This window comes from Balaenoptera acutorostrata, chromosome X (assembly GCF_949987535.1).
Source record: "Balaenoptera acutorostrata chromosome X, mBalAcu1.1, whole genome shotgun sequence".
Taxonomy (NCBI): Eukaryota; Metazoa; Chordata; class Mammalia; order Artiodactyla; family Balaenopteridae; genus Balaenoptera; species Balaenoptera acutorostrata.
This window is the reverse complement of record NC_080085.1, coordinates 112,960,905-112,977,937: the sequence shown is the minus strand read 5'-3', so window position 1 is coordinate 112,977,937 and position 17,033 is coordinate 112,960,905. Positions and strand designations below refer to the sequence as shown.

Here is a 17,033-nt window from a genome sequence, read left to right as displayed (position 1 = left end):
GGGGCTAACCATTACAGGTCCAGGTGGAGGGATCTTGGGACATGGCATAAACCTCACAGTGTGTTGCATTCCCGAGCCCTCCATATAATCATAAATCCTTCCAGAATGGTGGAGTTTCAAAAGGAATTAGAAACCCCTAGGAGCGTTCACCCCTCTGCAACTGAATGTAGAACAAAGTGGTTGGGTCTAATTTGCCAGAAGCCTAGGTTATGCTTGGAAGATGATAAATGAACAGAACTTTCTTACGGTGTTAGGGGGCAGCTTCCCAAGGCTTAATAAGCATCACACATCTTGGTCAAGACCAGTATTCCCTCTGCCGAAAGTGATTTGCAGGTTCAGAATTTGTTTGAAATCAACTCTGCTGAGGTACAATTTACATACAATAAAATGTGCCCGTTTATGTTTGCTTTTAAGACTCTATCCCTCCTCCCACATATTTCATAAGCTAAGGTAATATTGACACATACCAATAGCACCGACGTATGAGTTATTTGCTAACGCCATCAAGGTCAGGGATTCCAGCAGCACACGTGAGTTACCATCTTATTTGTGTGTGAGGCTGAGCTGCAGAAGAGACAAATATGACTAAATCCATTCCCACTATGAGGAAAACAATTCAGTGCATCAGCGATAGATCTGTAAGCAAACTGGAATGTGACTGCTCAGCCAAGTGCAAGTTACTCAAAATGGCTGGGAAAATGGGGTCTTCTAGTTAAGAAGCTTTTTAAGCTGAGTTAGCAGATATATTTATAGCTAACTCTTTTAGCATATACGTGGGTCACCCATTTCTAAAACCCTAGATTATACTATTCAATATTAAACCTCGAGAAGGATTTAATCTTAGTTGGCTAATCGAAGGTCATCATTATGAATACCAATTATCATTGTCCAGTGTGAACAGTAATCCTCATTGTACAGTATTTTGTTTTTGATTGGTTGATGTCTAGATAATAGTTGGCCGAATCATTCTCCTCTGAATTTGAAGCTAATGCTCCTGGTGATCATTATCTACAGAAGAGTAGCTATTTTTAAAAAAAGGTAACTATTAATTAGGCATATCCAGTAGGTAAGAGTGAAAAGAAGGGCTTCCCTGGTGGTGCAGTGGTTAAGAAACCGCCTGCCAATGCAGGGGACACAGGTTCGAGCCCTGGGCCAGGAAGATCCCACATGCCGCGGAGCAACTAAGCCTGTGCGCCACAACTACCGAGCCTGCGCTCTAGAGCCCACAAGCCACAACCACTGAGCCCGCGTGGTACAACTACTGAAGCCCGCGCGCCTAGAGCCCGTGCTCCACAACAAGAGAAGCCACCGCAATGAGAAGCCCACGCACGGCAATGAAGAATAGCCCCTGCTCGCTGCAACTAGAGAAAGCCCGCGTGCAGCAACGAAGACCCAACACAGCCAAAAAAAAAAAAAAGAGTGAAAAGAAGCTTTGCTAATTCATAGCCATAATTAATGCTAACTTTCTGGGAGATATAAAAAAATATTACATCCACATAAGATTATTTAGACATATGCTCCGAGCAAAAACTTGTCACTGAGTCTGAGAGTTCACATTATATTTGTAAGGTAGAAACACTGATTTCTGGAAATGTGGTATATCAAAATGGGCCCCATGCCCTAATAAAATACTCTGTGGAGTGAGATTTGGGGGAAATTTCACTTATATTTTTGGAGTTATTCAATATGTGTAAGTTGCTTTTGCCACCCAAAATGATAAAATATAATTTTTTATTAAGAGGACAAGAAAACCTCATGGTACCTATTGCAAAAATAAATGTGCTGTACAATGTCTTTTTTGTATGTTAATTGTGCATCATTAAATGACTGTCTTTCAAATACACCCAGTTGTTTTCATAGGTATCTGATCGTCATGATTTTGATAGTGTTTTCCAAAGCTTCTTTCACCAACAGATATGATTAACTTTGTATTTAATCAATCCATGTTTATTATTGGCTTTTAGAAATAGCAATAAATTTCAATGTCTGCAAGACCTTTAAAATATGAAATAAGTAGAAATAATTTTTTACCTTATTGTGGAATTGATATTTTCAATATTTATCCCCCCAAACAGCACTAGGTTAAAAGGCAACTACTGGGACTTCCCTGGTGGCGCAGTGGTTAAGAATCCACCTGCCAATGCAAGGGACACGGATTTGAGCCCTGGTCCAGGAAGATCCCACATGCCGCGGAGCAACTAAGCCCGTGCGCCACAGCTACTGAGCCTGCGCTCTAGAGCCTGCAAGCCACAACTACTGAGCCCACGTGCCACAACTACTGAAGCCCACACACCTAGAGCCCATGCTCTGCAACGAGAGGCCACCGCAATGAGAAGCCCGCACACTGCAACAAAGAGTAGCCCCTGCTAGCCACAACTAGAGAAAGCCCGCGTGCAACAATGAAGACCCAATGCAGCCAAAAATAAAAATAAATAAGTTTATTTTTAAAAAAAAGGCACCTACTACCTGCACTTCTGAACATTAACCTATTCTTAATGAGTAAGGGAACCCTGGATCATTTTCACCCAATAAATACTGCTTCCTGGGTTAAACTTCCTAAAACAACTTTGTAATTTCATTCTCTATCCCTATTCCACTAAAGATAATAACTTCATCACCTACAACATTAGGGCCAAACTCTTTTGCCTGTTCAAATCTGGCCCCACCATATTCACCTGTCCTTACTTACTTCCTAGTATGTACTCTCTACCATTGTCCCCTGAAAACGTGCTGGGTTTTGTTTTATACCTCCAAGCAGTATGGTGCTTCCTCTAAGATACTTTACAAATATTAGCTCATTTAATCTTCATAACAACCCTATGAGATTGGTAGAAGAGGAAAGTGAGGCACAAGTTAAGTGACTTGCCCAAGTGGCAGAGCCAGGATTCAACCTGGGGCAGACCGGATGCAAAGTCAATGGTGCTTAACCACTGAAAATATTACCTTTGGTCCCAGAGTATTCACCATCTGAAATATCATTCCTTCTCCTCCACTATTTGAATTTTACTACTCATCCTTCAAGACACAGCTCAAGTAACACTTCTTACATGAAGTCCTTCCTTAGCTATTCCATCCCATATTTTCTCTTGCTCTTGCACTACATCAGATATTATTTATTATTTAAATGACCAGTATATGTCATCTCCCCAACTAGACAGTGACCACTTCCTATACTTTTCATATCCCAGAGCTCCTTTAATAGCACAGTCCAAGTGGCAAGTGCTCAATAAATACCTGTTAAATGAACATGTAACTCAAAACTTTGAAATAGGCATATGTTATGTTTTGCATACAGCCAATAATTTATTTCCAATTTAGCTTACATTTGGTAGAGTCAAAACACCTATTTACACTCAGCCCCTCACCCTACTCCTCCCACAACTCTTAAAATCCTGCTTAGGAATACTCGCACAGAAAGTCTGTGAAGCACGAACTCTTTTTGCCAGCATCTTGCTCTCAAGCACGGAAGCCATAATAGCAGGAGACTGTCCGCAGCACCTCGTACAGCATCTAGGACACAGAACTGCACAATATAAAAGCGATTTGGAAAAGAGAGCGCGGAATGATTACTTGTCCTGCAAACAGGGGCTGGGTGGGAAAGCGCCAGCAATTTGTAAAAGACGGAAGTCCACTCCGAATCTGGGAAGCCAGGTCCCCCGGCTGGACCTACGGAAAGACTGGAAGTGGACTACAGCCAGAGAACCCGGAAAGCTTAGTACCTAGTAATTAGTGGCCTAAAACAGAAGAACAAACTGCGGTGCTGGGGCCACGCTTTGTGAGGTGCCGTTACAGGTTCCCGCCATCGACACAGCGGCAGCACCGGCCACAACCGCCAGGCAAGGCGGCCCCGCCGGTCCCTCCTTGGACAGCTTTTGAGCTCGCTTAGCGGAACGCGTTGCCATCAACCCGCAGAAGCTTGCAAGCAACTCAGCCTGGGGTCTTTCCAAGTGTTCGGACAGCGAGGCGCATGCGCCCAGCTTCTCCCCGTGCGGACCAATCGCAGTGCGGCGCTGAGCGTTACGCCTGCGCAGTAGGTCTCCAGTCGCGCTTCCCCTTCCCCTGCTCTAGAAGGCCGGCTTAGCTGTCCAATGCCCACCCGGGGCTGGGAGGAGGAGCCTACGTAGAGTGCGTGTGAAGGGAGCCGGAGGAACGGGCCAAGGCCCACGGTGTTTGACCTGTCGGTACGTGCTTAAGAAGAAAGGAAAGGAGGAGGAGGTCCAGAGTAGCGGTTGCCGAAATGTACCGGTGTGGAGGCCTGGCGGCGGGTGCTTTGAAGCAGAAGCTGACGCCCTTGGTGCGGACGGTGTGCGTCCGAGGCCCGAGGCAGAGGAACCGGCTCCCAGGTGACTGACCCATCCCGGGCAAACTCCACCTTGAAGACCAAGGGCCTGGGTTCTACAGGCTCCCTATGCCCCTCAGGCCTTCCCCCCCACCCCACCCCCACCCCTGGGGAAAAACTATAAACACACTTACAGTCGCGTGAATTCCGAATTGGCGGGATCCAAACCGTGAGTTTCGCAAGCCGTGCCGGCCTGACCTTCAAGGGATTTGAGCCCAGTAGTCAGTCGGCTTGAGGCCTTTTCCTGGGAGGGTTTGCTGTTCAGGTATAACAGAACAGCTGGCTGTCTCGTATTGTCCAATGCCACCTCCCGGCCACCCCCAGTTCGCCTTTTTAGAGCAATGAGGTGAAGTAGACTTTGTCATTTATCGATTGAGAGACTTTAAGCAGGACACTTAAGCCCTACGCCTCAGTTCCTTCTGTAAATGAGCATATTACCTGCCTACCTTCCAAACCCCAGATCAGACTCATAGATTTGAGTGCCCTGTGAAACAGAAACAGTGCAATCAGTGCAAGTAAGGAGTCAGTACGCCGTGCGCCAGCCACGGGGAAGAGTTGGCCCAGAATTAGTCTGAGATGCCTGCTCAGTGTAATTCTTGGTAGTCTCAATGCTTCGAAGAAACAGTTTGCAGAACGCATTGTATTTGCCCTCCCTGAAGTTGTTTCAGCAAATTTTGGAGCTAGAAGGGATTTCGTAGTAAAGTTCAACCCACTCATTTTATAGATAATAAACCGAGGCACAGAGAGGTGAAATTGCTTGCTCAAGGTCACATACCTAAGTAACAGGCAGAGCAAAGGTTAGTTTGCCAGTCTCTAGGTCCCTAATCCTCTTGCCTCAACTCCACACTGCTTCCTAAAGTTTGACCTCAAAAGGTTAAGGATGAATCCGGTTCCCCTTTAGCCCATTGGGCATCAGATTCCTTGAATTTATCTAAGCATGTCTTGAGCCTGCTGATTTCCAACCTGCACAATTTCAGGGGGGTAAAGAATTATCCACCTGTAGGAGGTGCTGTTTTGTTGTTCTTGTTTTTTTTATCAATCATCTTTGGCCACCCGAGGATATTCACATTTGCTATGTCAGTGTGGAACTGCCTTGAGGCCTTTTCAATTTGGAACTGCCTTCTGGGTGCTTTAAAAAAAAAAGTGGAAAATATTTCCCTTAGATTGTGAGAGTCTACGGAAATGTGCATTTGAATAGTTTTTCCAGTTGCTATGCCTCAAGAAAATGTTTCCTGATGGGTATACCTGACGTATGTTCTAAGACATGTTGCTTTGGGAACTTAAAAACCAGATTAGATTTTAAAAACTAACCTCCTGTCTATGATGTCATCTGTATGGGTTTTGTGCATTGAAATGAGGATGCTCTATGTAAGTTGGACAGAAATTTAGGTAAGCTGAAGATTTTCATTCACACTGGGCTTTCAAACTTTGTGTACTTATTTTGCTTAAAACTCACAACTTTTGCCAGCATTCTGAAGTCTGACCAAAAGTTCTCATCAATTAAGTATGGATTTGCAAAGGTAAATTGATTTATGAGACATCTGAGGTGGTTGGTGATATTAGAACTACTGAAAAATACTCACTGAAAATGTTCTTTTCCATTGCATGACTTTATTTTAAGGCAGTCTGCTGTAGAATATATTCTGACTTCTCGACATATCCATCATTTCTTTGTATACACTTACTCTTTGTCCTTTGGCCAAGCACCAGAGTATAACATCATTACCTTTAGCAGTGGGTGGGGGTGGTTACAATTTCAAAAAGCAATGCTTCTGTCATTTAAGGAATCAACCTTGTTTTCTGGCTTAATTACTGATTGCTTTTAATCTGGTTTCTTTTGCGCATAGCAGCATTTACCATATGTTTTTGCGTAGATCAGGAAGAGGCATTGTTTGTTGATATGCCATTTCCCCTCCGTTTTTCCCTTCCTCCCCACTAGTTCTTTGCCAGGATTACAGCAAACTTGAAACCTCCCTTGAAACATCTCATCCACATCTGTCACCATTGTCAGGTTCATTTCCATTATATGTTGCCTTTTACCTTAAAACCATAATTGCTATTATTTGTTTATTTACTTTATTTGGATGCTCTGCCTCTTTCCAGAAATGATTAAAGGTAATTAATAGTCACCACTTTATATCTGCATTCAGCACTGAGCAGATTGGTTAGGTAGTAGATATTTTCTGTTCTGTAGTATTTTATTTGGTTATCAAACATTGTGCCACCAATGTGATCAGACTGATCACCGACCCCTGAGGTGAGGGTCAAATGTTTGAACATTTTTCTCTGTTCAGAATCCTTCTCACCTCTTTAAAAAGGAAACTGGACATCTTGTGGGCAAGGATCCAGGCTTCCTGGACACTGCCAAATGACACTTTCTTTGAAGCCTAGAAGATGAGCCTTTACCCACTCTTTCTGCTGAGGCAAAACTTTCCAGAAGAAAATTTTAGCAAGTCAGCATTTTCTGCAACCAATTAATATGTTGTATTTTCTAGACATTTTCTAATATTTTAAGGGAGTTGTTGCATATTGTAAGTTTTATGTTTCCAAAACTTGCCTGGTCATATAAATTGAGTGGAGGGCCAACCCTAAAAGTACTGAATGAGAATCTCTAGGAGAGAGCCTTGGGAATTTATATTTAACAAGCCCCTTGATGTAATTCATATGATCAGGCAAGTTTGGAAACTACTGTTCTGATGAATAATGACTCTTTCCCTTCCGTTCCTCTGACCTAAGGATTAAAAACCAAACTGAGCAGCCTTGAGTCTCTTGTGATTTGTGTCAGGTTCATTTTCTGATATTCAGAATAGTAGCAGCCGTTCTCCCCTCCTAAACTATACACTGTCTGAGACAGGAGTTATGTCATATTTATCTTTGTGTCCTCAGCATTTTGTACAGTCTCTGGCACGTGGTGAATTCTCAGTGACTGAACCCTAGTACTGTGAAGGACTTAACTTTGCAGAATAGAGTTAGATTTTTTTTTTCTGTCATCTAAATCATTTTTCTTCTGGTGCCTTCAGAGTGTTTCACACAAGAGGCATCTAACTACAATGGACAAATCATCTAGGCTTGTCCTATCCTGTGTTTTATCCATGTCAGAAAAATAAGTTTGACATTCAGAAAACAAGATTCAAGAGCATATAGACCTCTTAACCACTTGAGATTCCTAGGTGCCTCAATTGTGTGGATGTATTTCTGGAAAAGGCCTTCTGGGAGTATGGAAAAACAGGAGATTATGAAATCTACAGAAATGAATTTGCTAATTTAGGTACTATTCTAATGCTAGCCTGTGGTATTTGAAGTTACTAATTTATTATTAAGCAGCCTGTACAATGGGATATGGCCAAAACTTCTTTGCAAAGAATTCTTCAAAATGTTCAGTCCTTATCAGTAGAACTGGGAAGAATTTCTACTTCCTTATTTTATTCATTAATTCAAGAAATATTTGTTGAGCAAACACCTACAGGAATTGAATCTTTGCACGATATAATGAATATAGGCAATAATGTTGTATTATCAGACTTGCTAAGAGACTAGATCTTAATTATTCCAATCACTAGAAAGAAATGATAATTATATGACACAGTAGAGGTTCTAATTATCACTAAAATGGCAATCATATTATTATGTATAAATGATCAAATTAAAAAAAAAAAGAATTGAATCCTAAGTGTGAGGAAGGAAGCTCTACCTCTGTACATGTGGTCTGACTGCAGAAGATCTAAAACAAGTAGATTGGGGCAATAAGAAGTCAAGGAGTAAGGTGGCTTTCCCACATTAATAAGTGAAAAGGCATGTTTCAGTCATAATGTAAAATCTCCTAAAACTTTGAGGCTATGGGGGGAAAGGAGTGGGAATAATTTTATAGGTAAAAGAAAATTGGAGGGAAAATATGAACATCCATACAATATTATCACCTTTTACAAAATTAAAGTCACTAGGTATGTAAAAAGTTGGTTTGCTAATGACAGTATTGTATTATATTTCTTTTCAAGCAATAGTTTAAATGTAAACCCATTTACTTTGTAAAAAATCAATTTACTTTTTTTTTTTAAAGGAACTCCTTTATTTATTTATTTATTTCTGGCTGTGTTGGGTCTTCGTTTCTGTGCGAGGGCTTTCTCCAGTTGCGGCAAGCGGGGGCCACTCTTCATCGCGGTGCGCGGGCCTCTCACTATCGCGGCCTCTCTTGTTGCGGAGCACAGGCTCCAGACGCGCAAGCTCAGTAGTTGTGGCTCACGGGCCTAGTTGCTCCGTGGCATGTGGGATCTTCCCAGACCGGGGCCCGAACCCGTGTCTCCTGCATTGGCAGGCAGATCTCAACCACTGCGCCACCAGGGAAGCCCTCAATTTACTTTTTTTAAAACATCTTTACTGGAGTATAATTGCTTTACAATGGTGTGTTAGTTTCTGCCGTATAACAAAGTGAATCAGCTATATGTATACATATATCCCCGTATCCCCTCCCTTTTGCATCTCCTTCCCACCCTCCCTATCCCACCCCGCTAGGTGGTCACAAAGCACGGAGCTGATCTCCCTGTGCTATGCGGCTGCTTCCCACTAGCTATCTAGTTTACATTTGGTAGTGTATGTATGTCCATGCCACTCTCTCACTTCGTCCCAGCTTACCCTTCCCCTTCCCCGTGTCCTCAAATCCATTCTCTACGTCTGTGTCTTTATTCCTGTCCTGCCCCTAGGTTCTTTAGAACCTTTTTTTTTTTTTTAGAGAAATGCAAGTCAAAACTACAATGAGGTATGACGGTCAGAATGGCCATCATCAAAAAATCTACAATCAATGCTGGAGAGGGTGTGGAGAAAAGGGAACCCTCTTGCACTGTTGGTGGGAATGTGAATTGATACAGCCACTATGGAGAACAGTATGGAGGTTCCTTAAAAAACTAAAAATAGAACTACCATATGACCCAGCAATCTCACTGCTGGGCATATACCCTGAGAAAACCAATTTACTTTTAAATGTCTTTTTTTGTGTGCAAATTGAGGCAAGAACTGCTGAACTAACCCAAATCTACACATTTAGTTTTATGTTTGTGAAAAGCAAGCAAAATCAGAATATTATATTAAATTATTATATTAAAGCAAAGTTATTATTATTTCTGTATTTAGGATCTTCTAGAGGGATAAACGGAATTTTAAAAGCATTTATTTTCAGTAAAAAAAAAGTTGGAGTGAAGGTAAGGGACAAAACTAAATTATTTGTACTAAGCCATGTGGAACTTTTTCTACCCAGTTTCATTTTCTAAGCTCTGAGAGTTGTCAGTTTCTATTTCCGATGCTTCATCGTTTTTATGGACTTCTGAAAATCAAAAGCTTGCCCAGATCGAGATAAGCTTCTCCACTCTTGCACATGTTTTTATTTTCGTGATTTGTTGTTATTTCCAAATATAAGCCGTTTTATTTCATGTGGTGATGAAGGATTCTAAAACAGGAAAGAAATAAAAACAGTAGAGAAAAATACATTTCCAGTTCTAAGAATATAGGTCCATAGTCTCTTATCTATAATCTAGAAATCAAAATAGGACTAAAAATCAAGTTTTTGTAAGTCATTTGTCAGTAAAACCTGACCTGAACTGGAGAGAAGCTACTTAGAGTCCTGTTTATTCCACTCAGTGTGCTTGGTCATAGAAGCATTAATGTGTGTGACTGGGTTGCTGCCCCTTACTGTGTTGGGTGTTCCTATATGGTGTGTGCATTATATACTTAAAACCTAACAATTCCAAGTTCTGGAATGCACATGTTCCCAAGGATTTCAGGTAAGAGACTGCAGCCCCGTTTTGGACGTGTTTTTACCCCTCTGAGCCCTGTTATTGTGAAAGCAAGGGGGAAAGCTCCCTATTTCACATCTCTGCAAGTACATATGGAATAGCTACCGGCGCCGTTCTGTTTGTCTTTTAAAGCTTGGTCAGATCAGAACATATCTACTTGCCTCTAGACCAGTGATTCTCAAAGTGTAGACTGGCGGCATCAGCATCACCTGGGAACTTGTTAGACATGCACATTCTTGAGCCCTATCCCAGATCCTCCAACTCAGAAACTCTGGGGGTAGGTCTAGCCATCCATGTTTTAGCAAACCCTCCAGGGGATTCTGATGCGCACTCAGGTTTTAGAACCACTGTTCTAGATCAGGATTGGCAAACTACAGCCCACAGGCCAAAGCCACATGCTTTTGTATGCCCCTTGAGCTAAAATTGGTTTTTACATTTTTCAGATGGCTGAAAAAAATTGTTAATAGACTATTTTTTGAAAATTATTTAAAATTCACATTTCAGTGTCCATTAACAAAGTTTTATTGGGACACAGTCACGCCCATTCATTTATATGTTATGGCTTTTGTGCAACATCAGCAGAATTGAGTAGTTGCAGCAGACACCATGTGGCCCACAAACCTGAAAATATTTTCTATCTGGTTCTTTACAGAAAAAGTTTTGCAAACCCCTGTTCTAGGTCAATAGTCAACACGAGAAATATCACAAGCAGAGAAGGTGTTGAGACCTTCTTCCTTCATCTGAAAATGCCAGCATCCTCCTGGAGAAAGAAGTCTATGAAACTCTTACATTTCCATGTGTGAGCGTTGTTATGATCCTCAGATTCTTACATAGCTGTACCGAGTTTTTGCATCAACATAATCCTTGTATTATTTTGGAGGACTGAGAGCCAAGTATTGATAGTTGGTAGATATTTTAAATTTTGTCATTGTAAAAAATATTTCGTAGTCCAAAATTCTTCAGTTCTTTGGGGGAGATAAATTCACCTAATTTTTTTTTTCTGGTTTTCTTCTAAGCTTTACCATTTCTGTCTTCCAGGACACATTGCCTTTCACACAAGACTAAACTGTATTCTGGTTAGATTGTGTTGCAAGAGTTTATTATTTTGTTCAAGGTTTGAACCAGCCATTTAGACTACTCCTTAAGTAGTTGTTAGCGTGTCCCAGGTAGCCTGTAGTTAACTTGTTATATCTATCTATTCAGTCATCTCTCCATGTTTACTTCATTTACGGTGAAGATGTGAAGAGAGAGCTATTTGATGAACTGCCCGTGTGTTTTTCATTACCTTTTCTGGAAGCTATAAATTCCTCCCTGGACAGCATTAAATTGTACTGTTAAAACTCCAACAACTTAAGAGTGTGCATTCTGATATCTGTTGTATTTGTGTGTACAGCTTTGAAGATTTTTTTCCCTTGGTCATTTGACAGTGACTATCACACAGCCCAATGGGCAGTTAAGTCTTTACTTGTACAGTGCATTGATGTTTAGTCATAAACATGTATTAACTATTTTATTTTTGTATGTGTGTGTGTCTTAATAAATTGTGTTCCTTAGGCAACAACTTGTTCCAGCGATGGCATGTTCCTCTAGAACTCCAGATGACAAGACAAATGACTAGCTCTGGTGCATCAGGGGGCAAAATCGATAATTCTGTATTAGTCCTTATTGTGGGCTTATCAACAATAGGAGCTGGTGCATATGTAAGTAGAAAAGCAGCTTGTGTAAAGAAGCTGCCAAACAGCTCCCACTAATAGACTCAATACTTCTCTGCTTTAAGACTTTTACAACTAATTCTCCTTTCTCCTTTTGGAAAAATTTCCAAAAAGCCTTCTTTAAAGTGCCTGTTGTCTAATTTCCTATGAGAGCCGATTTGGGAATGACTGAAATTTAATCTCACGTTGATTATCTTTGCTTTTTTCACTTGTCTTTTTACACTTTACTTGAAAGCCTCTGCGTTTTCTTAGATTTGACTAATCCACAAAATTGTACCTTTTCTCTTGGATGTGACACACTAACCTGTGAATATGGTCAAAATTTATTGCAGCTCCTTAGCACAATATTTGATTTTGACCCATTTGTCAAATATTTTATTTTTCCTTAGTTTGGGATAATAAACATTTAAAAACAACAACCTTCAATCTGGCATTCCTGAAAGGAAAACTATCCCTGAATCTCACCCAAATACTAAATTATAGAGGTAGGCCTAGTATCTCCAGTTTTAGGATGGAGTTTGTGTGAGGTGGGAAGTATGGTTTTAACTGCTATGTGGTAGTACCACAATAATATCTCCTTAAATGAACTCTGATCAGCTTAGCTGGTCACAGAGGAGTTATTCTGTGGGCATTTTTCTTTAACTTGGCAGGGTTTACTGTGACTAAGCAGATCAGTCTAAAGTTGGATCATGTAAGGCTGAGTGAACCAACTTAGATAACACCTAGTAACACCCTTGATTGAAGGAAGCTGTTTGTTTTACTTATTGAGAGCAAATGGTTGGATGACATTACAGTTTTAGTTCTTTCTACCCTGGTAAGACGGTGAACTTATCTTTGTTACTCGATCTAGGTTAAAAAAAAGGGGGGACATGAAAGTTATTTGCAGCTACTTAGATTATCATTCCCTGACCTAACTCCCAAGTGCACAAGAAAAGTAGACAGCTCTTGCCAGTTGTGGGTCAAATCAGAGTAAGAAATAGGTGAGCTCTGTCTGATAACAGACTTTGAGGAAATATACATTCTCCTCCATTCCTGGAGCAGCATTTTTTTCTTTTTTAGCACAGGGTAACCAAAAATGCTTCCCTGCCTTTGTGTTGAATGTTTCTTCATTAATACTTAGTGCTTTTTCTATTTCCTTTTGTTTCTTTCTTGGCCTTATCTTTACCTACAGTTGTGCAGTGTCATCACCTAGGATCCCCTTCTAGATCACTAGCGTCTACAGGTGCTTCTGGGAAAGATGGCAGCAGCCTAGTATACTTCTTAATTGTAGGAGCAACAGTCACTGGGGCAGGAGTTTATTATGTAAGATACTTACAGTAAAATATATTTTGGGGTAGGGTGGGTGAGACCATGGCACTAATGAAAACTTGATCCATTAGAATACGATGAAATATTCACAACATGTGCTTTCTAGGTATTTATTAAAAGGACATTGTCAGTCACTAGGGAGTCCTCCAGTCTCATTCTTCAGACTGTGGAAGTCTTACCAGATATATCTAAAGCCATACATTTAGTGATTATTATAAATCCTCATCATCAACCCTTTCTTTGAAACTTTTGCCAATTTCATAATTCTTTTTTTTTATGATGCTAAATTATATTGTGCTTTAGTGCTGCATACCTAACAAGACAGTCTCAAAGAGTAAACATTGAATGCAAGTAAAGGTAACTTGAACACCATCCATTTTGAATCATTTTAGGTAAAATGTAATTTTTGTGTTTTGTGGGAAACAGTAAATTAACCCTACTTTTATTGTGAAAAGGCATTTTATTGAATGCTTCGGAGGAGGTCCAAAAAGCCATAGAAATTGCAGTGTTCTTCCCGCTCACCCCCAGCCTCTATTTCAAGTAAATTCATTTGGCAGTGTCCCTTTTGTAATCTGTAATTTGGTCAAACTAGTGGCTGAAGTGGTACAAGCTAATGCATTCATGTGGATAGCTTTCTTAAATGCCTCTCTTTCATAATTCAGATACTACCCTCTAAACCTTAACTTTTCCATTTTATAGCTCTCTCAACTTTTCCCATCAGTTCCACCCCATTCATTCAGAAATAGATTTAAATTGTTTGCACCTGATATGTTTGTAACAGTTGAAACCTATTAAACCTCTGGTTTATGTTGCTGTACCAGAGTTGGATGGCCTCCACAGAGCTGGCCAGGCGAATCTCTTAATGCCAGGCCACAAGATAGGGCCACTCACTGTTGCTTTCTCCTGCCTAGAAATGCCTGTGAAGCACAAGTTCCTCTCAAGCCATTCAGTTAAATGCCTCATTGCCCTCTGAGTTTATCCAACACTGGTAATAATAAAGCTGCTATATTATAGTGATTTCAGGTTAAATGATAAGCTTTTGTCTACCAAACTATTTTGTATAGTTTTATATTACATTTTAAATAATGAGGTGGCTTAGATTTGTCAGTGAGCAGAGTCAAGGTGGCCTTTAGAATATTTAGTGAGATTTAGTATTTGGGCCCTTTGCCATTGTTCAACTGATAGGACCACATTGCCTGACTCAGAAAATGAACTGTTTCCTTTCATATTCCTTTAAGATGAATATATGGCGTTATATTCATCTGTTTAGAAAAGTTGTCTGCTAACATATTTCATAAGTTTGTAGTTTTTCTTAACCTGACATGTATTCATGTCACTAACTGAAAATCTGTGCAAACTGGGGAGACAGAAACACACGGGGGAAAAAGGTAAATTTTTATTTAGCATGTCTGTAAACTTATTTTTATATCGGAACATTTACTTAAAAGCTAAATATATAAATATATATGTATATAAATATGTGACAAACCTCTTTCTTGTCCTTTCCCCACTAAACCTCAAGATATTTCTTGGTCTGCTCTTCCCCTCGTGTGTGAAGCCATTAGGAGGTATGAGAGGCCATAGGCTATTTTTGGATATCCCTCTTAATGTGAACATGACCCCAGTTTATTTCTCTGTTCGCTCACACTGACCAGCTTAAGCCGTCTTTTTAGGTAAATGTCCCTTTCTTAAAATAAATATTTTTTTAAGGAATGAGTAAATGCTGGACTTGTGTATGATATCTGATGCCAAGATAAAAAAAACTTTCTTCCTGAAGTTAATGTTAGTTGAATTCAATTTATGAATTTGATGAATTTAGTGGTAAATTCAAGGAATAACCATTATCTTTTAACATACAGTACTTAATTTTCTAGTCCATTCATATCATATGTTAGATGTTTCCAAGCTCATAAATGTCAAGTCCAGGTCTGAGAGTCCAGGTTCCTTACTGCAGCACATTGCCTAGTGGGCTGCTTTGTAAGGGGCTCATAGACGTATTCTTAGAACATGTTTTATGATACTTCCTCTGATTGTCCTTACTTTCTCCTCCAATTAATTAACAATCTGGGATTTCAACTGACATATGGTCACTTAAATTCCTATCTTATTGACCCTGTGGGGTACAAAAGAGCAAAAGTGTTGTAATTAAAACAAGTCATTCTTGCCTACTGCTTTTTTAAAAATCTTCAATAAATTCTGATGCTGTATTTAAAAAAAAAAAAACTAGTCAGTGCTAAGGTACCCTTCTTAATTTGAAAGGATAGAGAAGATAGTATATTTGAAATATAGTAGGTGTTTAAGCGAGACGTTTGCCCATTAAGTATCTGAGTGTCATAAAAGGATAGGCCATTGAGGGAAAGATGGGTTACTCTATAAGACTAGGCATACTGGCAGACATGCTTCAGGGCATTATCTAAGTACTTAGCGAAACTTGGGACATCTACCAAGAAAACCTATGTCCCAGCTTCCTACTCAGGACCATATAGATTGGTTTCACAGGTAGTATCCAGCATAGTCCAAAACCCCTTTTATAAAGTTTAGCTCTTCCTAGCACTTTTTTCTTCCAGTATAAAATGTTTTTCTTTTTTTTTTAGCTGTACCTTCAGAATTAAATATGAGGAAAATTCTTCACATAGAGCCTAAGGAAATGTGAAACTGCAGCATTTCCATCTGCTTACCTGTATTCTTTCCACACCAAGTGTGTACACACTCGGTATTTTTTATTTCTTAAGAAAATAATTTTTGCCTTAGTGATTCTAACATAGAAGAACTTACCTCATGTAGACAAAAGCTTCTCATTTAATTGAAAGATAATGAATGTTACTTATGGTATGAGCTAGCTAGCTGTATGATGAAATAAATTTTCTCCATGTTTGGGTCTTCAGGCCTACAAGACAATAAAAGATGACCAAAAAAGATACAATGAAAGAATTTCAGGGTTAGGGCTGACACCAGAAGAGAAACAGAAAAGGGCCACATCATCTGGTGAGTATGATTTGAGACTCAATATATAAAGGGAAAGTTATAAACAATTTGGGTGCTATGCTTTGCGGGTATATTGTTTAGACACGATGATGCTGTGAGATTGTAAGCTTCCAGAAACTGTGGTATTACCCCAGACCGGGGAGCAATTTGTTACAGTGTTTGACTGTAATTTGGGTTTGAGAATAAAATTAGTGATAATTATGATTGGTTGTTTTTCTTTATATTAGACCCTTAAGGGCAAGCTTTAAATAAAAAATGCAAGCTTGGCAAGGAAAATTATTGGAAAAGAGATGAAGGCCTTTTTTTTCCATGAGGACATTCTTTTGGTCTGTTTTGCTCCCCTTTTGAGTCTTTGGAGTTTCAATTTGTTAAAGATATATTTGTTTCCCTAAAGCATATAGCTCTAGCCATCACTTCCATCCCACACATCTGGCTTGATTTTTCAGAGAGGAGTGTTTTAATCCTTTAATAAGCCCCACGACTCTGGGTAGGCAATTTCCATTGCTTTCCTTCATACCACCTCCTTAGTTTTGAACATTGTTTAATAATCCACAATTGATCTGCTGGGTTTTCCCCCTTTATTGCTAACAAAAGGTGAAACTGAACTTGATATGTTCCTGTTGGTCATTAAGAAATTAATGGGAAGGGCAGAAGCTTTCTAATATATACTTTCTAATATATTTTAGAAATAGCTAAACACTAAGCTAGGTTCTAGTTCTGAGAGACTTAGTGAGTGAATGACATTGGCCAAATTATTCACCTCTTTTTTGGGTATTTTTCACTTATGAAATGCAAGGAATGCTTCCTTCTCCTATACTATCAGAATGCAATGAAATTTGATAAGATTAATGTAGCTGCAGTGTTTTGCTAGCTTTTTATGTAAAGGATTGAGTCAAGTGCAAGGTG

General features: G+C 39.8%; 1 protein-coding gene across 1 annotated transcript in view; it reads left to right on the top strand.

Annotated features, from left to right (window-relative positions):
• The first annotated feature begins 4,086 nt into the window (after positions 1-4,086).
• The window catches only part of AIFM1 (apoptosis inducing factor mitochondria associated 1), a 28,667-nt gene continuing 15,720 nt past the window's right edge, over positions 4,087-17,033 (top strand). Inside the window, exons 1-3 of the mRNA XM_057537853.1 lie at positions 4,087-4,343; positions 11,677-11,822; positions 16,028-16,127. Of these exons, the coding sequence (XP_057393836.1) occupies positions 4,238-4,343; positions 11,677-11,822; positions 16,028-16,127 (352 nt within the window). The 5' untranslated portion in view covers positions 4,087-4,237. The remainder of the gene's footprint in view (positions 4,344-11,676; positions 11,823-16,027; positions 16,128-17,033) is intronic.